Source organism: Oncorhynchus mykiss, chromosome 7, assembly GCF_057628025.1.
Source record: "Oncorhynchus mykiss isolate SJ-2025 chromosome 7, ASM5762802v1, whole genome shotgun sequence".
NCBI lineage: Eukaryota > Metazoa > Chordata > Actinopteri > Salmoniformes > Salmonidae > Oncorhynchus > Oncorhynchus mykiss.
The window spans coordinates 78,396,224-78,416,277 of record NC_143028.1 but is presented as its reverse complement, the minus strand read 5'-3'; the positions used below and the strand labels follow the sequence as shown (position 1 = coordinate 78,416,277).

General features: G+C 41.9%; 1 protein-coding gene across 1 annotated transcript; it reads left to right on the top strand.

The window, feature by feature from the left end:
• Window positions 1–7,523: 7,523 nt before the first annotated feature.
• Window positions 7,524–10,721, top strand: LOC149982687 (L-rhamnose-binding lectin CSL3-like). The gene is made up of 9 exons (XM_090242339.1): window positions 7,524–7,607; window positions 7,900–7,935; window positions 8,013–8,057; window positions 8,185–8,320; window positions 8,437–8,555; window positions 9,774–9,818; window positions 9,919–10,054; window positions 10,132–10,239; window positions 10,488–10,721. Exons 1-8 carry the CDS (start codon window positions 7,577–7,579, stop codon window positions 10,235–10,237), a joined length of 654 nt encoding a protein of 217 aa, XP_090098465.1. The 5' UTR covers window positions 7,524–7,576; the 3' UTR covers window positions 10,238–10,239; window positions 10,488–10,721.
• Window positions 10,722–20,054: the final 9,333 nt, after the last annotated feature.

Sequence of the window (20,054 nt, the reverse complement as noted above, 5' to 3'; positions counted from 1 at the left end):
CTCTCTTTACCCAACACCCCTTCTTCCCCTGGTGGATCCTCAACCCATGGTGTGATGTAACTTTCCTCCAACTACAGACACATACCTGCATCTGCTTGTGGCCCGCTGTTGCAGCGGAACTTGTGACAGTTGCTGTAGTGTTCTCTTGTGCTGTGCTCTCATTACTCGTAGTTGTTTCCGGTCCAGTCGTTACCATGTTGTCAGCCGATGAGTCATCTTCCGCCCCCGCAGACTCTAGGGGTATTCTCGTATGTTGACTTTCTGTAGCTAAAGCGGGTGTTTCCAACATGCATGGGAAGCTACCCCATGACTGTCCCAGTGGGGTCTATTCCCTCCTGTCAGCCGTCTCTCCGTGCCGCCACAAGGACTTTCCCCTGTTGTCAGCTGATCTTTCTCAGCAGTCACTGGACAAGTCCAGATATTCAGATTCCAAGAACACAGGATGGGATATTACTATCCTTTGTGCAAGCACTTCCAAGAGTTCATGAACAGTGAGCCTGGTGAAATGTGGGGAGTGCATCGTCAGTAGTGTACCTTTGGTTCCTAGGGTGTTTCGGCGTTTCACACTATACACCCTCCCCAAAGGCGGCCAGTGACAGGGTGATCAATCCTACGCTTGCGTCCCATTCCCAGTTAGTCATAGGAGTTGCCTTCCTGAACTGAATGTTACCGTGACGTGTGAATTCAGCCAGAGATGATTTCATCTCGTAATAAACTTACTTACTAACAGCCTCTTATCCAGAGACACAAAGGGTCAAGGGCACATCGACAGATCTCCCACAATATCAAATGGGGACCTGACCGATACAGCCCTCTAAGAGCTGCCCCTCATACATCAGATTCCACCCTGAGGAGAAATACATTTAATTCCAATTCCCTGCCCCATGCACCACCAATGAACAAGAAACATCCAGGCCAATGTAACAGCAAGGCCAACGATGTATGGAATTATGTCCATCTATGAGCATTTTAATGTGTATGCATTTGTACAAACACCTGCATGGCATTAGCCTCAACTATATCAACAAAGCCCCTCAGTGTCATTCAAATGTATTTGTTTAATTTTGAGTTTATTTTACATCTGTCATTCTATCCTTTGCCCAGCAACTCCACTCCCCCTTATCTCCAATTCCACATCCCAAACCTCAGCTTCCCTTAGCCCATCCCACCTGTCTCTGCTGGCCACACACTTTGGATTTCTACGCAGCATATATATTTCAACTATGCTGTGATTAACATACAATTTCTATTGAATAGACTACAGATTGAGTTGAGAAACAGATCTCCAATAGTACTATATATAGGGTCAATTTTAGATCAATGTTTTGCATTTTCAACCATTCCTGAGAAGCTACTTGAGGGTAATACTAAAAGAAATGGTCAATTGATTCTGTATTCTCACAAATCTGCATTAGCTGAAAAGCACAAGTCTTGAATACACCCTGTACCATGGAATCGGTTAAATCAAATAGATCTTCCCAACTATTTTGCAATCTAAATGACACTGATATCAACATCCTGGTCCTCAAATGAAACTGGTATACATTCCTATTTATGATATTTTTATTCCTCCAAGTTCTGATCATTTATATTTGGCAGACAGACCACTTCCCTACCTCCTTCTGCTGCCACAAGCCTCCATTTTTGGGGTAATGCTGTAGTCAATTGGTTATAATCTTGGACTGAGCAGACCTTTCCAGATAATTCTGATAACTCCATGAAAGACAACTCAACCGTTCCAATTTACAATATAATTTAAAAACAAAATAGCCTTTTCAAACTGGTTTCCCATAAATACAGGTCTTTCATCACCCAGCACATTTATATTCAGCCATAATATTTGTTCTATCTTTTCAGGGGGATGAATTTGAAATTGTAGCCAGCTCTACAATTCTTGTTTGAGAAAGAGAGAGACTTTGAAAAAGGTATCATTTGCAGTCAATCAAAAATGAGACAATGAAATCTGTACACAGGCAAAAGGCTATTTAAACAGTGGATTAGCTTTTCTTAGTAGTTTACTTGAGAACCATTTAGGGTTCAAATACAACTTTTGAATAAGTGAAGATTCAAGAGATGTTTAGTGCTTTTATATTTAATAATCTCACAACACTCAAATCATATTCCTTATATAGCCAGGGTAGCCTAGTGGTTAGAGTGTTGGACTAGTAACTGAAAGGTTGCAAGTTCAAATCCCTGAGCTGACAATCTGTCGTTCTGCCCCTGAACAGGCAGTTAACCCACTGTTCCTAGGCCGTCATTGAAAATAAGAATTTGTTCTTAACTGACTTGCCTAGTTAAATAAAGGTAAAATAAAAAATCCCACTGTTGGTTTGCTTCTGAAGCTTAGCTAAGCAGAGTTGGTCCTGGTAAGTCCCTGGATGGGAGAACAGATGCTTCTGGAAGTGGTGTTGGAGGGTCAGTAGGAGGCACCCTTTCCTCTTGTCTAAAACATATCCTAATGACCAAAGGCCGTCTTTTGGATGTGACGTTAAATGGGTGTCCTGACTCTCTGTGGTCACTAAAGATCCCATGGCACTGATCGCAAGAGTAGGGGTGTTAACCACAATGTCCTGGCTAAATTCCCAATCTGTCCTTCATACCATCATGGCCACTTAATCATCCCTGTTTTATAATTGGCTCACTCATCCCCCCTCTTCTACCCTGTAACTATTCCCCAGGTTGTTGCTGTAAATGAGTATGGGTTCTCAGACAACTTACCTATTTAAATAAAAATATACAAATGTATAAATATAGATATTCACACTGTATCTTGTCTGGTTTAGAATCCCAGATAAAGCTAAGTATGTTTTGCTCATACGATTTGAAAAACAAATCATCAGGAGTAGGCAGCGCCATAAGTAAGTGAGTAAACTGAGATATGACTAAGGAGTTAATCAGGGAAAATGTTCCGTGAATAGACAAGTATTACCTCTACATGGTTGCAGGATCTTGTCTGTTTTCTAATGAAATTCATTGTGTAGGACTCATTTAATATTTTTTTTAATGAATACCAAGCATTTCTGCTTCACCGTCAGCCCATTTTTTAAATATGAACTGCATAGTAATGTAAAAGTTGTATTTTTTTAAAGATCCAATACGTAATATTGTACACATCATAATTAGGTTTTAGTCCAGAGAGTCCAGAAAAGTTAGCTAGATCTTCAATGAGACATTGCAGGGATCTAGCTAGCAGATTAAATATAAAACTTGAGTCATCGGCATACATGGACACCTTTGTTTTTAAGCCTTGGATTTATAATCCTCTAATGTTGTTATTTGAAATGAATTAATAGCTAGCATTTCGAGAGCCATAATGAATAGATATGGTGACAGCGGACCCCCCTGTTTAACTCTTCTTGACAATTCAAAACTCTCTGAGAAGTAGCTGCTATTTACTATTATACACCTGGGGTTGCTATACAGTACTTTTACCCATTTCTAAGAGAATCACTGAAATTGTAAACATCTAGACATTTTATGAATACATTTGTAGTACGTAATTGCCTGTGGACCCTGCCACATATACGTCTCTTGTCTGGGCCATTGAATTGGAGAAAAAGGGGGTAAAAAAAGACAGTCCACCCAGGACTCATTCATCAACATTGAAGAACCTACATCATCAGTCACAGTCCTTATTAGGAAATGTGTTGATGATGATGTGCCCACAATAAAAATCCCTACAGGTCTAAACCAAAAACCCTGGATGAACGGAGATATTCCATACTGTAGCATTCAATGTCAGCAGAACGAACATGATGACCTGGTGGTGTGCAATGCCTAGCAGGTACGAGCTCCAAAAATAAATTAGGATACAAAAAGACAAGACTGAAACTTTAATTGATGTCCGACAACTCAAACTTGCGTCGCGTGGCAAGGACTTCAGACTATCACAGACTGAAAAAGGCAATCCTGCTGTGCGATGCCCACCAAAACCTCCCTCTCAGACGAGCTTAACTTATTCTATGTTCGCTCCGAGGTAGACAATACCAAGTCATCAAGGAGAACTCTTGCTGCTCTGAATGACCAGGTGCTTCAAAGGATTTGATTGTTGACTTCTGGAAGCAGAGGATGGAACATACCCTGATCCACATCACTGCGGACTCGTCATGGACCAACATGACAAAAGCGTCTCTACTTCCTAAGGTGGCTGACGAAATTTGGCATGCTGCCTCCTCTCTAAATACTACTACTGCACCACCGTCCTGAGGGGATGCATCATGGCCTGGAATGGCAATTCCTCCGTCCACAACTGCAAGGCACTCCAGCGGGTTGTGAAGTACATCACTGGGACCGTGCCCTCACCCATCCAGGACATCTGCCTGAGGAAGGCATGCAGCATTATCAAGGACCCCACACAAATCAACCACAAATTCTTCTCTCCCTTATCGTCGGGCAGACCTATATTGGTGCATGCAATCTGATTCCAACTGGCTTAGAGACCGTTTCTTTCTACAATCCATCAGACTACTGACTACAGATATTTTGCACATGTTATTGCAGGTGCAGCAAAATGTGCATGTTACAAGCTTTAGTTAAAGTGCAGTAATACCTAACATTACAAAACAATTAACACAAATCCCCAAAAATGTTAATAAAGCAATTAAGAAATATCAGAATGAGCAATGTCAGGGTAAACAAAAATATGAATGAAAAATAAATATATATACAGTATATATATATACACTGAGTATACAAAACATTACATAGACTGACCAGGTGAATCCAGGTGGAAGCTTTGATCCCTTATTGATGTCCCTTGTAAAATCCACTTCAATCAGTGTACATGAAGGGTAGGTGATTGGTTAAACAAGGATTTTTAAGCCTTGAGACAATTGAGACATGGATCAGCAGGACTCTGTGCAGTAAAAGGGTCCAGGCCAATTTTCAAAATATGTACAGTAGCCCCCCAAAACTTGTCTGATGGACTTCTTCAGCTGACAGTCCGGTGTGCTCTGGACAGCTAGCGAGCCGCGGATTGCAGGCTAGCAGATGGGCATTCAGGGGACGTCGCGACGGGGGAGCCAGTTGAAACCCCCTCGGGCGGAATACGTCAGTTGTCCAGTCGTGATGGATCGGCAGGGCTCCATATCGGCAATTAAAGGGGTCCAGGCCAATTGGCAAAATAGGTATTGTAGCTTAAGGAGTGGCTGATTGACCTCTTCAGCTAGCTGGGAGATGGGCCTAGCATAGGCTAGCTCCAGGCTAATTGGTGGTTGCTTCGGGACAGAGACGTTAGCCAGGAGAAGCCAATCGGATAGCAGCTAGCTAGCTACGATGACATAGTTGAAAAGGTTCAGAGCTTGAGGTAGGAATCCAGAGATATGGAGAAAAAGAAGCTCGATTAGCTCTGGTTTGAGTCGGGCTGTGCAGACTGGCGAGAGATGTCCTTGGCTAAAGGTAGCTGATGACCACTAGCAGTGGCAAGCTGACTACTAGCTAGTAGCTAGTTAGCTGGCTAGCTTCTGTTAGGGGTTCCGGATCAAATGTAAAGAAAATAGCAGAATCATACCACATCACCAAGCTTGGACAATTGGTCTCAACCCCGCCCTTTGCAGCTGGGCAGACATACTGACCTCGGGTGTGAAGGTAGGCAATAACACCTTCGCAACGCTGATCCTCAAGACTGTGGAACAAAAAGGGTGTGTGCTCAACCTCCTCTTGTACTCCCTGTTCACCCATGACTGAGTGGCAACTCAATCATCAAGTTTGCTGACAACAGTGGTAGGCCTGATATCCAACAACGACAAGACGGCATACAGGGAGGATGTGAGGACCCTGACGGAATGGTGCCAGGAAAATAACCTCTCCCTCAATGTCAACAAAACAATGGAGATGATTGTGGATTACAGTAGACAGCAGAGAGAGCTAGTCCCCATCAAATTCTACAGGGTCGCACTGGAGAGGACGAAAAGCTTCAAGTTACTCGGCGTGCACATCACAATCAACCTGAAATTATGCATTCACAGAGACAATGTGATGAAGGCGCAACAGCGCCTACTCAACATCAGGAGGCTGAAGAAAGTTGGCTTGTCCTGTAAGAACCTCATGAACTTCTACAGGTGCACCATTGAGAGGTTGCTGTAGGGCTGTGTCAACGCCTAGTACGGCAATTGCAACCAAAGGGCTCCCCAAATGGTGGTGCGGTCAGCCCAACGCATCACCGGGAGCACACTGCCTGCCCTCCAGGACACCTACAGCGCTCGGTGTCACAGATAGGCCAAGAAGATCATCAAGGACCTCAGCCACTCGAGCCATGGCCTGTTCACCCTGCTACCATCCAGAAGGAGGTGATAGTACAGGAGCATCAAAGCTGTGACCAAGAGATAGAAGTTTCTTACTCCAGTCCATCGAACGTTAAAATCGTCTCCTCTAGCCGACCTCCTCCAAGCACCCTGCCCAAACTTAGTCACTAATAAAAGCAGGGTACAGGGTTGATACCACTTGGTACTCTACCCTGTACCATAGAGACTGCTGCCATATGTACATAGTCATTCAACACGGTTCACTTTAATAATGTTTACAATAGAGTACCTGTACTGGGTTCTGTGGTCACCAAACTGCCTTCAAGCGCAGCGGTCTCCCTTCACAGGAGTGGCAACTGGGAACATATAAATGCACAAAATGACTAGGACCAGCCTTTCTGGTCCATGGCGGTGAAGCCTGACAAGTGCAACACCCAAAGGGCTGCAACGTTGACGGGCAAGGCACCTGTCCAGCAGCCCTGAGAATGGACGGTTGAGAGGAAGAGGACGGACACACACTCAGCCACCAGAACAACACATCGTAGGGATCGGACCATAGAGAATGATAGTCACAGTATATCATCTTTATATGTGTCCCATTATGGAGTACGTGAGCGCAAGGGCAGCTCCATTCAAATCAAATAACAAATGTAATTACATGTTATTAAAGTAGTCCATTGTCTTCTATAATTTCTATGAGTTGGTAAACAAATTTGAAGGCTGCACACCATCACAGAGTGTGTTGTTTGAAAAGGTACTGTATGAAGCCAAAGTTGGCAATTTAATGCCACCTACAGTTATGCAGTGTTTGCTCAAGAGTATAATTAATTGGCTGATCCCTCCTGATTACTCGGATTGAATAATGGGGAGCGTTAGCCAGGATGCAACCTTATGGAAGGTTCAGATAAAAATATGCTATATTGAACAAATATGTCTCCCCGACATGGAGATTATTAAGGAAATACGTTGTCTCTATTCATGAAATGTATATCTGCAATGCTCAAAGGTTTTGCGACTGAACGTGGCCGTGTAATTCTTCCTTAATGATGCAGCTCCACCTAGATGGCTACTTTGCTGGAAGCCCTCAGTGGCAATGTTCATGCCTACATGGATTCCATCCATATAGAGTCCTCTATCTAACTCCATGAGACTGACTCAATAGCCAGGTTTTGACCGGCAAACGCTGGCCCCTAATTTGAATGAGGTGCACCTGGAGACAAATAGATACACCTGGGTAAATTAAGACATGTCACATAACATAAATACCGGGTGTATTGGATCTTGTTATCATCAGTTGCATTTTCTCTGTCAGTACCACTCCTGTACCTGGCATCATGTGCATTTTGAGACTGACGGTGGTCACATGTGAGTATACAAAATCTGTATCTGATGCAGATTAGAATTTAAATATATATTACAATGTTTGTATTTGTGAGTAAAAAGAAGTACATGTAGTATGATTTGAGGGACATTCAGTTCCTTTTGGGCAAAAAGGTATTCAAAGCATGGAATATGAGACCAAATGCTGAACTTGACTATAATACACTTAGTATAACTGAAATACACAAGTATGGAGACCAATGCTGAGTTTTAGCTTCATGGTCCAAGTGCATATGATGTTGAATGTTGCTGAACTAGCTGTGTGATGTTGTTTCAGTGCTGGCTACAGCTTGCTGCACACTAACAGATGGAGGTACTGTATGTAATAATGATACTACGTAACCAAGTTAATGTGAGTGGTGTGTAATTCCTGTTTATTTGTCCTGGCAGCAATCAGCATCACGTGTGAAGGCTCTGATGCTTTACTGCAATGTGGTAAGCTGAACAGTATACTCACCGACCACCTATGATCGTTTATACTGTAGATTAGCGTCACTAGCCCACATCATAGAGACCCATACTTGGCTCTCCTTCGTGCCTCACTGTTCTCCATCTCCCTCAGATGGAGGTAAGATCCATATCAAGCGTGCGAACTACGGTCGTCGTCAACACGATGTGTGTTCTATTGGGCGCCCTGATCACCAACTCACCGACACCAACTGCCTCAGCCAATCCTCCACCAGCAAGATGGCAGAAAGGTACTAGAACCTGTAACTCCTTGGCTGTAGTGTAAACAACCACCAGCAAGATGGCTGGAACTTGTTGTGTTTACCTGTATGAACTCATGACCTCAACCTGTCTTTGAAACACACAGATGCGGTGGGAAGAGCGAGTGTATTGTCCCTGCATCCAATTTCGTTTTTGGAGACCCCTGTGTCGGGACTTATAAGTACCTGGACACCAAATACTCCTGTGTCCAACAGCATGAAACAAGTCAGTCTCTGAATGTGTGCTAATAATATTTAGTGGTGGGCACCGATATTTGGATTCGATTTGTCGGTATGACTGTGGCATGTTGGGATACTGTTTAATAATCCTACCCACTTTTAATCTTGTAAAAAAGTAAGCTCAGCTGATTGCTAGAAAAGGAATTTAATGGGTTGGTTCCCCTATGGTACCAACTTGTTTGCTTTTGTTTCTCCAAGTGTAAATCACCTGCTAACTAACCCTAGCAAGCTGTGGATATGCAGCTTGTTTAGTTTGAGTAGCCTATAGGGAGGTCAGAGACCTGGCAGTGTGGTGCCAAGATGCCAAAGGAACTGGTAGTGGACTACAGGAAACGGAGGGCCGAGCCCTTCCCTGCCAGGAGGCTAAAAGGATTGGTATCAGCCCTCCGATCATGAATTCTACACCATTGAGCGCTTTTTGACTGGCTGCATCACCACTAGGTATGGCATCTGACCACAAGGTGCTACAGAGGGTATCGCGTACGGCCCAGTACATCAGAGGCCGCGCTCCCTGCATCAGGATTTCGACACCACGTGTGTCGGCAGGCCCTACATTGTCATTGACTCGCGCCACCCAAGTTATACTGGTCTCTGCTACCCCATAACAAATGGTACGGATGCACCAAGTCTGGAACCAACAGGACCCTGAACGGCTTCTACTTCCCCAAGCCATAACTGCTGAATGACTACCTGACTATCTGCATTGAACCTTTATGCAGTTACTTTTTTGACTTGTCTCATATGCTGCTGCTGTTCCTTGTTATATTTACATATCTAGCTCAATTAGCCAGCAAGAACATGGAAGGGAAGTGTCTCAAGTTTATTTGATGCTTGTGCACTTAATCTGGTTTACCATATTTCAGTGAACGGTAACTAGCTAGTGCAACTCCCACAGTTTTGTAGGGTTTATAGCCAATCTGACAGATTAGGTGTAGCAGGTCAACTTTATTTTTTCACCAGTTCAGGTCTAGCCAGCCAGTTTGCTTAACATGTTAGCATTTTGAGAACTGCTCATAAGGAAGTGAAACTAAAAGGTAACGGTGGCAGATGACGTGCCTAACTTGTTGTTTAGTTCATGCTAACGAGTTTATAATGACTTTTAAAAAATGCACCTGAAATCAACATTCCCTGTTAGTGCCCATCACCTTCACCAGGCTAATGTATGTCTTGTCTGACCAGTGGTGTAACTCCTGTGTCTTTGCAGTAAGCAGCATCATATGTGAAGGCTCTGATTCTCAACTACTATGTGGTAAGCTGGTAAACGCTACTGTACAGTTTAATCATGTGGTGACGTGTATATTAGTTACTAGCCCACACCAACACCCAGGTTTGTCCTTTCTCTTCCTCAGATCGAGGTGAGATCCGTATTCGGCTTGCCAACTATGGTCGTCGTCAACACGATGTGTGTTCCATTGGGCGCCCACATCAACAACTCAAAAACACCAACTGCCTCAGCCAATCCACCACCAGCAAAATGGCAGAAAGGTACTGAAACCTTCAGTGTGCATTTAGCTGTAGGAAGTCATTGGCTGTGGTGTTAACCTCTACCTGTTGACACACAGGTGTGATGGAAAGCGCCAGTGTATCGTCAAGGTATCCAACTCTGTGTTCGGTGACCCCTGTGTCGGAACCTATAAGTACTTGGATGTGGCTTACACCTGTGACTGAATGTGAGTTTTGTATATGTGCACATGACTGGGAACTAGAATTTGTATTTTATTTTACCTTTATTTAGCAAGGCAGTTAAGAACAAATTCTTATTTTCAATGACTGCCTAGGAACAGTGGGTTGACTGCCTGTTCAGGGGCAGAACAAAATATTTGTACATTGTCAGCTCGTGATTTGTACTTGCAACCTTTCGGTTACTAGTCCAACTCTCTAACCACTAGGCTACCCTGCTGACGATTTTGTCTTGCAGGATATCTTCCTGGGGAACCTGAAGATGTGCAATGCTTCTGGGAAATCTTCATCAGGTCGTGCTGTTTTCCTCTAAATCAACTTCAATGACCTCTGTAAACCTGTGTACTTTGTGCTGAAGCATTTCATAAACCATTTCTGAACTGTGGTTGTTGGTCTGAATTAAACGAAGCGGCAGGAAGACGATACTAGTTGCCTCTTGTACATTAATAAATGTCACACCAATATTACTGAACATGTGTCCTTTTCTCTCTAACTGGTACTAATTGTTATGCATCAACAGCTAATCTGGTCACAAAGCAGGCCTGGATGGGTAAACATTTTAATACAATGTGTAGACCCTACAAACCTTGATCGTTAAGTGGTTGGCTCATAAACCAAATGTTCCCTTGCTGTGTAGATTCAGTTTGACTCTTTCATCTGGTAATAAACATACTTGCAGGGAAGCTGCCCAATCACATTAGTCATCTAACAGCCTCTTAGCCAGAGACAAAGGGTCAACGGCACGTCGACAGATCTCCCACTGTCAAATGGGGACCTGACCAATACAGACCTCCAAGAGCTGCCCCTCAAGCATCAGATTCCACCCTGAGAAATACATTGAATTCCAATCCCTGCCCCATGCACCACCAATGAACAAGAAAAACATCCAGGCCAACAATGTTTGGAATCATGTGCATTTGTTAAACACCTGCATGGCATCAGCCTCAACTGTATCAACAAAGACCCTCGGTGTCAATCAAAAGTTTCTGTTGGAATTAATTTTACATCTGTCATTCTATCCTTTGCCCAGCAACTCCACTCCCCCTTATCTCCAATTCCACATCCCAAACCTCAGCTTCCCTTAGCCCATCCCACCTGTCTCTGCTGGCCACACACTTTGGATTTCTACGCAGCATATATATTTAAACTATGCTGTGATTAACATACAATTTCTATTGAATAGACACATATTGAGATGAGAAACAAGTATTATATTAGTAATTGACCTGGTCTCCAGATCTCCAAGGATGTTTAGTGTCCATTTTAGATCAATGTTTTGCATTTTCAACCATTCCTGAAGCTACTTGAGGGCAATACTAAAATAAATGGTCAATTGGTTCTGTATTCTCACAAAATATGCATTAGCTGAAAAGCACAAGTCTTGAATCAACTCATACACCCTGTCCCATGGAAGCATGCCATCGGTACATCAAATATCGCTTCCCAACTATTTTGCAATCTAAATGACACATATCAACATCCTAGTCCTCAAATGAAACTGGTATACTTTCCTACTTATGCTATTGTTATTCCTCTGCAAGTTCTGATAATCTATATTGGGCAGACAGACCACTTCCCTACCTCCTGCTACCACCTGCCTCCATTTTTGGGGTAATGCTGTAATCAATTGGTTATAATCTTGGACTGAGTAGACCTTTCCAAATAATTCTGATAACTCCATGAAAGACAAGTCAATCATTCCAATTTACAATACCATTTAAATACAAAATACCCTTTTTCAAACGTGTTAACCAATAAATACAGGTCTTTCATCAACCAGCACATTTATATTCAGCCATAATATTTGTTCTCTTTTCAGGGGATGAAATGTAAATTGTAGCCAGCTCTGCAATGCTTGTTTGAAAAGGTATGATTTGCAGTCAATCAAAAATGAGACATCGAAATCTGTACACAGGCAAAAGGCTATTTTAAACAGTGGATTAGCTTTTCTTTGTAGTTTACTTGAGAACCATTTAGGGTTCAAGCAAAACTTTTGAATAAGTGAAGATTCTAGAGATGTTTAGTGCTTTTATATTGAATCTCACAACACCCTATTCATTATAAAGCCAGCCAGGCCTGCATACCACCCATCCCACTGCTGGTTTGCTTCTTAAGCTAAGCAGGTCCTGGTAAGTCCCTGGATGGGAGAACAGATGCTTCTGGAAGTGGTGTTGGAGGGTCAGTAGGAGGCACCCTTTCTTCTTGTCTAAAACATATCCCAATGACCAATGGCAGTAGGGTGCCGTCTTTTGGATGGGATGTTAAATGGCGTTAAACCGAGATTTGTGGATATAAATATGCGTATTATCGAACAAAACAAATGTATTGTGTAACATGATGTCATATGATTGTCATCTGATTATCAAAGGTTAGTGATTAAATTGATCTCTAATTCTGCTTTTGTGACTATCTTTGGCTGGGAAAAATGGCTGTGTGTTTTTGGGGATTTGGTGGTAATCTAACATAAATGTGTTTTCGCTGTAAAACATTTTAATAATCGGAAAATGATGGGTAGATTCACAATATGTGTATATTTCATTTGCTGTATTGGACTTGTTAATGTGTGAAAGTTAAATATTTAAAAAATATTTTTTTGCATTTCCCGTGCTGCCTTTTCAGCGGACTGTTAGGGGAACCTGTGTTTTAGACAGGTTAAATGAATACCAAGCATTTCTACTTCACCGTCCGCCCATTTTAAATATGAACTGCATAGTAATGTAAAAGTTGTATTTTTTTAAAGATCCAGTACGTAATATTGTACACTTATCATAATTAGGTTTTAGTCCAGAGAGTACAGAAAAGTTATCTAGATCTTCAATGAGACATTGCAGGGATTTATAATCCCCTAATGTCATTTGATATGATTTAATAGCTAGCATTTGGATGGCCATAATGAATAGATATGGTGACAGCGAACACCCTTGTTTAACTCTTCTTGACAATTCAAAACTCTCTGAGAAGTAGCTGCTATTTACTATTTTACACCTGGGGTTGCTATTTAGTACTTTTATAAATAGATTTTATTGTCTGAGGCTTCCCGGAACATTTTCCAGTCCACGTGAACAAAACAATCTTGAAGTGTGGATTACGATGGGTCAGACCAGTGTTGAATGGTTTTAGTCACGGGTAGATCCTGCTTGAGTTTCTGCCAATAGGGCGGTTTGAGAAAAACAGAGTCTTGGTTGGATTAGATAAATGCAGCCTGAGGATATCTGGTTTCCTGGGGAAGGGGGGGGGGGGGGGGGGGTATACACAGCTGTGACTATAATCAAAGAGAATTGTCTTGGGAGATAATGCGGTCGGCATTTGATTTTAAGGATTTCTAGGTCAGGTGAACAAAAGGACTTGAGTTACTGTATGCTCATAAACCCCTGCCCTTCGACTTACCAGAGAGATGTTTTTTTCTGTGGGCGCGACACATGAAGAAACCCGATGGCTGTATCGTCTGACAACATATCCCGAGTGAGCAATGTTTCCGTAAAACATAGAATGTTACAATGTCTGATGTCTCTCTGGAAGGAATCTCGTGCCCTAATTTCGTCCACCAATTACTGCATCATTTCCAAATGACTTGAAGCGAGGCGACCGTCTCTGTCTGCGCCATCTTTTGATCATTTAGCTTCCTCCTTTAAAATATAATTTTAGTAATGGACATTATGGAACAAAACAACGATTTATTGTGGAACTAGGACTCCTTGCACTGCATTCTGATGAAAGATCATCAAAGGTAAGGGACTATTTATGATGTAATTTCGTATTTCTCTTGACTCCAACATGGCGGAGAAATATATTTACGTCTTAGCGCCGTTTTAGATTATTGCATGGTATGCTTTTTTCGTAACGTTTAAAAAAAATCTGATACAGCGGTTGCGTTAAGAACCAGTGTATCTTTAATTATATGTAAAACATGTATCTTTCGTCAAAGTTTATGATGAGTATTTCTGTTATCTGGCCTAGCTCTCTGTAATTACTCCGGATATTTTGGAGGCATTTCTGAACATGGCGTCAATGTAAACTGAGATTTGTGGATATAAATATGCATATTATCGAACAAAACATAAATGTATTGTGTAACATGATGTCATATGAGTGTCATCTGATGAAGATTATCAAAGGTTAGTGATACATTTTATCTCTAATTCTGCTTTTGTGACTCTATCTTTGGCTGGGAAAAATGGCTGTGTGTTTTTTTGGATTTGGTGGTGATCTAACATAAATATATGTTGTGTTTTCACTGTAAAACATAAAACATAAAACATTTTAAACATTTTAAAAATCGGACACGATGGGTAGATTAAGGGGGCAGCATTTGGATAAATAGCGTGCCCAATTTCAACTTCCTGCTACTCATGCCAGGAATATAAGATATGCATAGTATTAGTAGATTTGGATAGAAAACACTCTGAAGTTTCTAAACGGTTTGAATCTTGTCTGTGAGTATAACAGAATGTATGTAGCAGGCAAAACCCCAAGGACTAACCGTTCAGATTATTATTTTATTCTTAGGAACCTGTTTTCAGTTCCTACCGCTTCCACTGGATATCACCAGTCTTTGGAATTTGGCTGAGGTTATTCATTTGTGCAATGAAGAAGTAGGCCATCTGGGAACTGGGTAACACTGTTGAGAGTTGAGCAAGACGTGAAAAGTAGCAGGGTTTGTTATCTTCAGGTATTGAACACAGATAGACCAGTCTACAATTTGATTGATTATTAACGTTTAAAAATACCTAAACTTGTATTACAAAAGTAGTTTGAAATATTTTGGCAAAGTTTATAGGCAACTTTTGAAATATTTTGTAGTGACGTTGCGTTTTTTGGAAGCTGTTAAACGCGTCAAATAAATGGACATTTGGATATCTATGGACGGAATTAATCGAACAAAAGGACCAATTGTGATGTTTATGGCACATATTGGAGTGCCAACAAAAGAAGCTTGTCAAATGTAATGCATGTTTTATATTTTATTTCTGCGTTTTGTGTAGCGCCTGCAAGATTGAAATATGCTACTCTCTTTGTTTACTATTGGGCTATCATCAGATAATAGCTTCTTATGCTTTCGCCGAAAAGCCTTTTTAAAATCTGACACGTCGGCTGGATTCACAACGAGTGTAGCTTTAATTGAGTATCTTACATGTGTGATTTAATGAATGTTTGATTTTTATATAATTTTTTTCAATTTGCCGCACTGCATTTTCACTGTTTTTTGCCCAAGTGGGACGCAACCGTCCCCTATACCATAAAAAGTTAAGGAGACACTGACTCAACACAGGTGACCCCCAGGGGTGTGTCCTCAGTCCATGTTCACCCATGACTGCGTGGCTTTGCACAACACCACGGTTGTAGGCCTGATAACCAGTAGGCCTGATAACCAACAACGACGAGTCAACCTTTATGGAGCAGGTGTGTGAACTGGCATTGTGGTGTCATGACAACCAGTAGAGAGAGTCACAAGTTTTAAGTTTCCCAGCGACCACGATTTTAAAAGGGACATCAATAAGGGATCAAAGCTTTCACCTGGATTCACCTGGTCAGTCTATGTAATGTTTTGTATACTCAGTGTACATATACTGTATATATATTTATTTTTTATTCATATTTTTGTTTACCCTGACATTGCTCATTCTGATATTTCTTAATTCCTTTATTAACATTTTGGGGATTTGTGTTTATTCTTTTGTATTGTTAGGTATTACTGCACTTTAACTAAAGCTTGTAACATGCGCATTTTGCTGCACCTGCAATAACATGTGCAAAATATCTGTAGGTAGCAGTCTGATGGATTGTAGAAAGAAACGGTCTCTAAGCCAGTTGGAATCAGATTGCATACACCAATGTGGTCTGCCCGACGATAAGGGAGAGAAGAGTTTGTGGTTGATTTGTGTGGGGTCCTTGATAATGCTGCATGCCTTTCTCAGGCAGATGTCCTGGATGGGTGAGGGCACGGTCCCAGTGATGTACTTCACAACCCGCTGGAGTGCCTTGCAGTTGTGGACGGAGTAATTGCCATACCAGGCCATGATGCATCCACTCAGGAAGCTCTCAATGGTGCAGTAGTAGTATTTAGAGAAGAGGCAGCACGCCAAATTTCATCAGCCACCTTAGGAAGTAGAGACGCTGTTGTCATGTTGGTCCATGACGAGTCCGCAGTGATGTGGTTGCTGAGAAACTTAAAACTTGTGACTCTCTCTACTGCAGTCCCGTTGATGTGAATCAGGGTATGTTCCATCCTCTGCTTCCAGAAGTCAACAATCAAATCCTTTGAAGCACCCGGTCATTCAGAGCAACAAGAGTTATCCTTGATGACTTGATATTGTCTACCTCGGAGCGAACATAGAATGAGTTAAGCTCGTCTGAGAAGGAGGCTTTGGTGGGCATCGCACAGCAGGATTGCCTTTTTCAGTCTGTGATAGTCTGAAGTCCTTGCCACGCGACGCAAGTTTGAGTTGTCGAACATCAATTAAAGTTTCAGTCTTGTCTTTTTGCATCCTAAATAATTTTTGGAGCTCGTACCTGCTAGGCATTGCACACCACCAGGTCATCATGTCCGTTCTTCTGACATCGAATGCTGCAGTATGGAATATCTCCGTTCATCCAGGGTTGTTGGTTTAGACCTGTAGGAATTTTTATTGTGGGCACATCATCACCAACACATTTCCTAAAGAATACTGTGATTGATGATGCAGATTCTTCAATGTTGATGAATGAGTAGACTGTCTTTTTTTACCCCTAAATCTTGTCTAATCGCTGCAACCCCCCAATGTGCTAGTGAGAGGTGAGGGTTGATTCATGCGTCCTCCGAAACATGACCCGCCTAACCGCGCTCCTTAACTCACGCCAGCTTAACCTGGAAGCCAGATGTATCAATGTGTCGGAGGAAACGCCATTCAACTGGTGACTTGGGTCAAGTAAAGCCCCATCGGCTGATCCTGGGTCTGTAGTAACGTCTCTAGCACTGAGATGCAGTGCCTTAGGCCGCTGCACGACTCGGGAGGCCACTGTGAATGAATCTTTGAACATATTCCAATCAGTATTCTCAAAACAGTCCTGCTGTATTAAATCTGCCTCCAATGTCCAGTTCTTCACTATTCTCTGTGTTGCTGGCTCCCTCTTAAGTTGCTGATTGTAGGCGGAGATTAGGAACAGAGATGTTCTACGATTCGCAGAAGCGGGGTGGGGATGGCTTTGTACTTATCACGGATGGTTTGCTTGTGCATGGTCAAGCAGGCTGGATCCTCTTGTGAAGCAGGATACACGTTGGTGATATTTTGTGAAAACCTGCTAAGGCTGCTTTCGATTTTTAGAGAACAGTAGGAGATAAACTCCCATTGGACAATGAATGGAGAAACGTATAACGCCCCACAAACTTTTGACGAATCACATTGGTTGTCATAAAGCGTCACACGGTTGCTAAGCTAATCATCACGCAATGCCTTCTCAAAGTCGAAAAACCTGCCTGTTTTCCTCAAAAGTAGATCATGTCCCTATTCCAGAGCAATACAATATTATCAAACATCTCCGACTACAGTTGCAATTTTGCATGTGTTCACGGAATTCATGCTAAAGTTGGGTTTTTGAGCTGGCGCCCAATTAATTCCCATTCACTCGTTGAAAAGCTCTCCTTGTTCCAGAATAGTCCAGAATGCACTGCGCAGCCCATTTACAACGTATGGGCAACATACAACATGGGCATTAATACAATGCCAAGGGAGTTTCCCCATCTCCTCAAAGGTATCTCTGGCACTGTCCCACATATTTTGGCAATGCACCAAAATTGATCTGTCCCACATTAAAATCAAGTGGTAGATCAGTAGTGCGTAATTTCAATGCTGAGTTAGATTTTTGTACACCAGTGTCCAACAGCTGAAAATAGTCTTTTTGGTCTGAAAATATTATTTTATATATATATTTCACTGCAGTTTAGATGGTACAATGATGCGACACTATACTTTTGTCAAACTGAAATTAGGCGAACCAGAATATCAGGAAATGGCGGCGTGATCCAGTTTTTTTATTATGCCATTAATATGTCCTGTGGGACTGTCGTTGTGGTACTGCTCTGCTCATCCCATATCAAACCAATGGACAATAGGAGACCAAATGCGTTCGGATCATCTAATTGGCCTTCACATAACTTTTACGGAATGTCCACGTGGATGGGGATATTGGAAATGGTATCAAAGTTTACTGGTTGACAATGTTTAATTTAGACAATCATTTATAGTAAAATTTTTCCAGTACAACAAGTTCAGCAAATCCCCTTATCGTTTGGGATAACTATAAATGTACCTTCAGAGGTCATTCAATTCAATTTTCAACGACAATAAAGCAGCTTCTGGCTAGAGACAGGACTAACAAGGGAAATACATTCTCTAATCGTACAGGAAGCAACAAAAAAAAAACTACAGAGATACAAAATAAATTAGAGGAAAAACAAAAATAAATGGATTAACTTTTTTCTAGAGCATCTAATGTTCTCTACAAAGAAACGTATCTGGAATTCTCCATTTTATATTCTAAAGAAGGAAGCTAAATGATCAAAAGATGGCGCAGACAGAGACTGTCGCCTCACTTCAAGTCCTTATTATTATGCAGTAATTTGTGGATGAAATTAGGGCACGAGTTTCCTTCCAGAGAGACATCAGACATTGTAACATTTTATGTTTTACGGAAACATTGCTCACTCGGGATATGTTGTCAGAGTCGATACAGCCATCGGGTTTCTTCATGCGTCGTGCCGACAGAAAAAAACATCTCTCTGGTAAGTGGAAGGTATGTATACCTTCACCAATTTGGCCACTTTGGTACATGTGGGCTACTTGTGTGGGACACCATTCTGAAACTTTGCACAAGTACTGTTGCCCTCTTATATTTTTCACTGAAATTGTCCCCATCATCCTATCTGAATGTTTGTTTTATCTTGTTCATTTTAAAGATGATGATACAAAAATAAAAATATCTAAACCAGATCTATTGTGTTATATTCTCCTACATTCAATTCACATGTACACAAAGTGTTCAGAGTGTTTTCTTTCAAATGGTACCAAGAATATGCATATCCTTGGTTCTGTGCCTGAGCTACAGTTTGTTAGATTTGGGTATGTCTTCAGGCAGAAATTGCACAAAGTAGGGGGGGGGAGCTGTAAGAGGTTTTAACCATGTCCCAGTTTAGGTAACCTAACAGCACGAGCTCTGAAGATAGATGGGGCAATCAATTCATATATGGTGTCAAGGGCACAGCTGGGGACAGAAGGTGGTCTGTAGCAAGTGGCAACGGTGATAGACTTGTTTCTGGAAATGTGGATTTTTAAAAGTAGGAGCTCAAATTATTTGGGCACAGACCTGGCTAGGACATCCGGGTTGAGAGAGTGTGCTAAAGCAGTGAATAAAACAAACTAATGGAGGAGGCTTCTAATGTTAACATGCATGAAACCGAGGCTTTAACGGTTACAGAAGTCAAGAAATGAGAGCAACTGGGGAATGGGAGTGGAGCTAGCCACAGCAGGGCCTGGGTTAAACTCTACATCACCAGAGGAACAGAGGAGGAGTAGGATAAGGGTACGGAAAAGTGCTATAAGAACTGGTTGTCTAGTACGTTCGGAACAGAGAGTAAAAGGAGCGGGTTTCTGAGCACGGTAGATTTGATTCAAGGCATAATGTACAAAAGTATAGCAATATGTGAATACAGTGGAGGTAAACCTATGCATTGAGTGACAATGAGAGAGATATTGTCTATAGAAACATCATTTAAACCAGTTGAGGTCGCCGCATGTGTGGGAGGTGGAACTAAAGGTTTCGCTAAGGCATA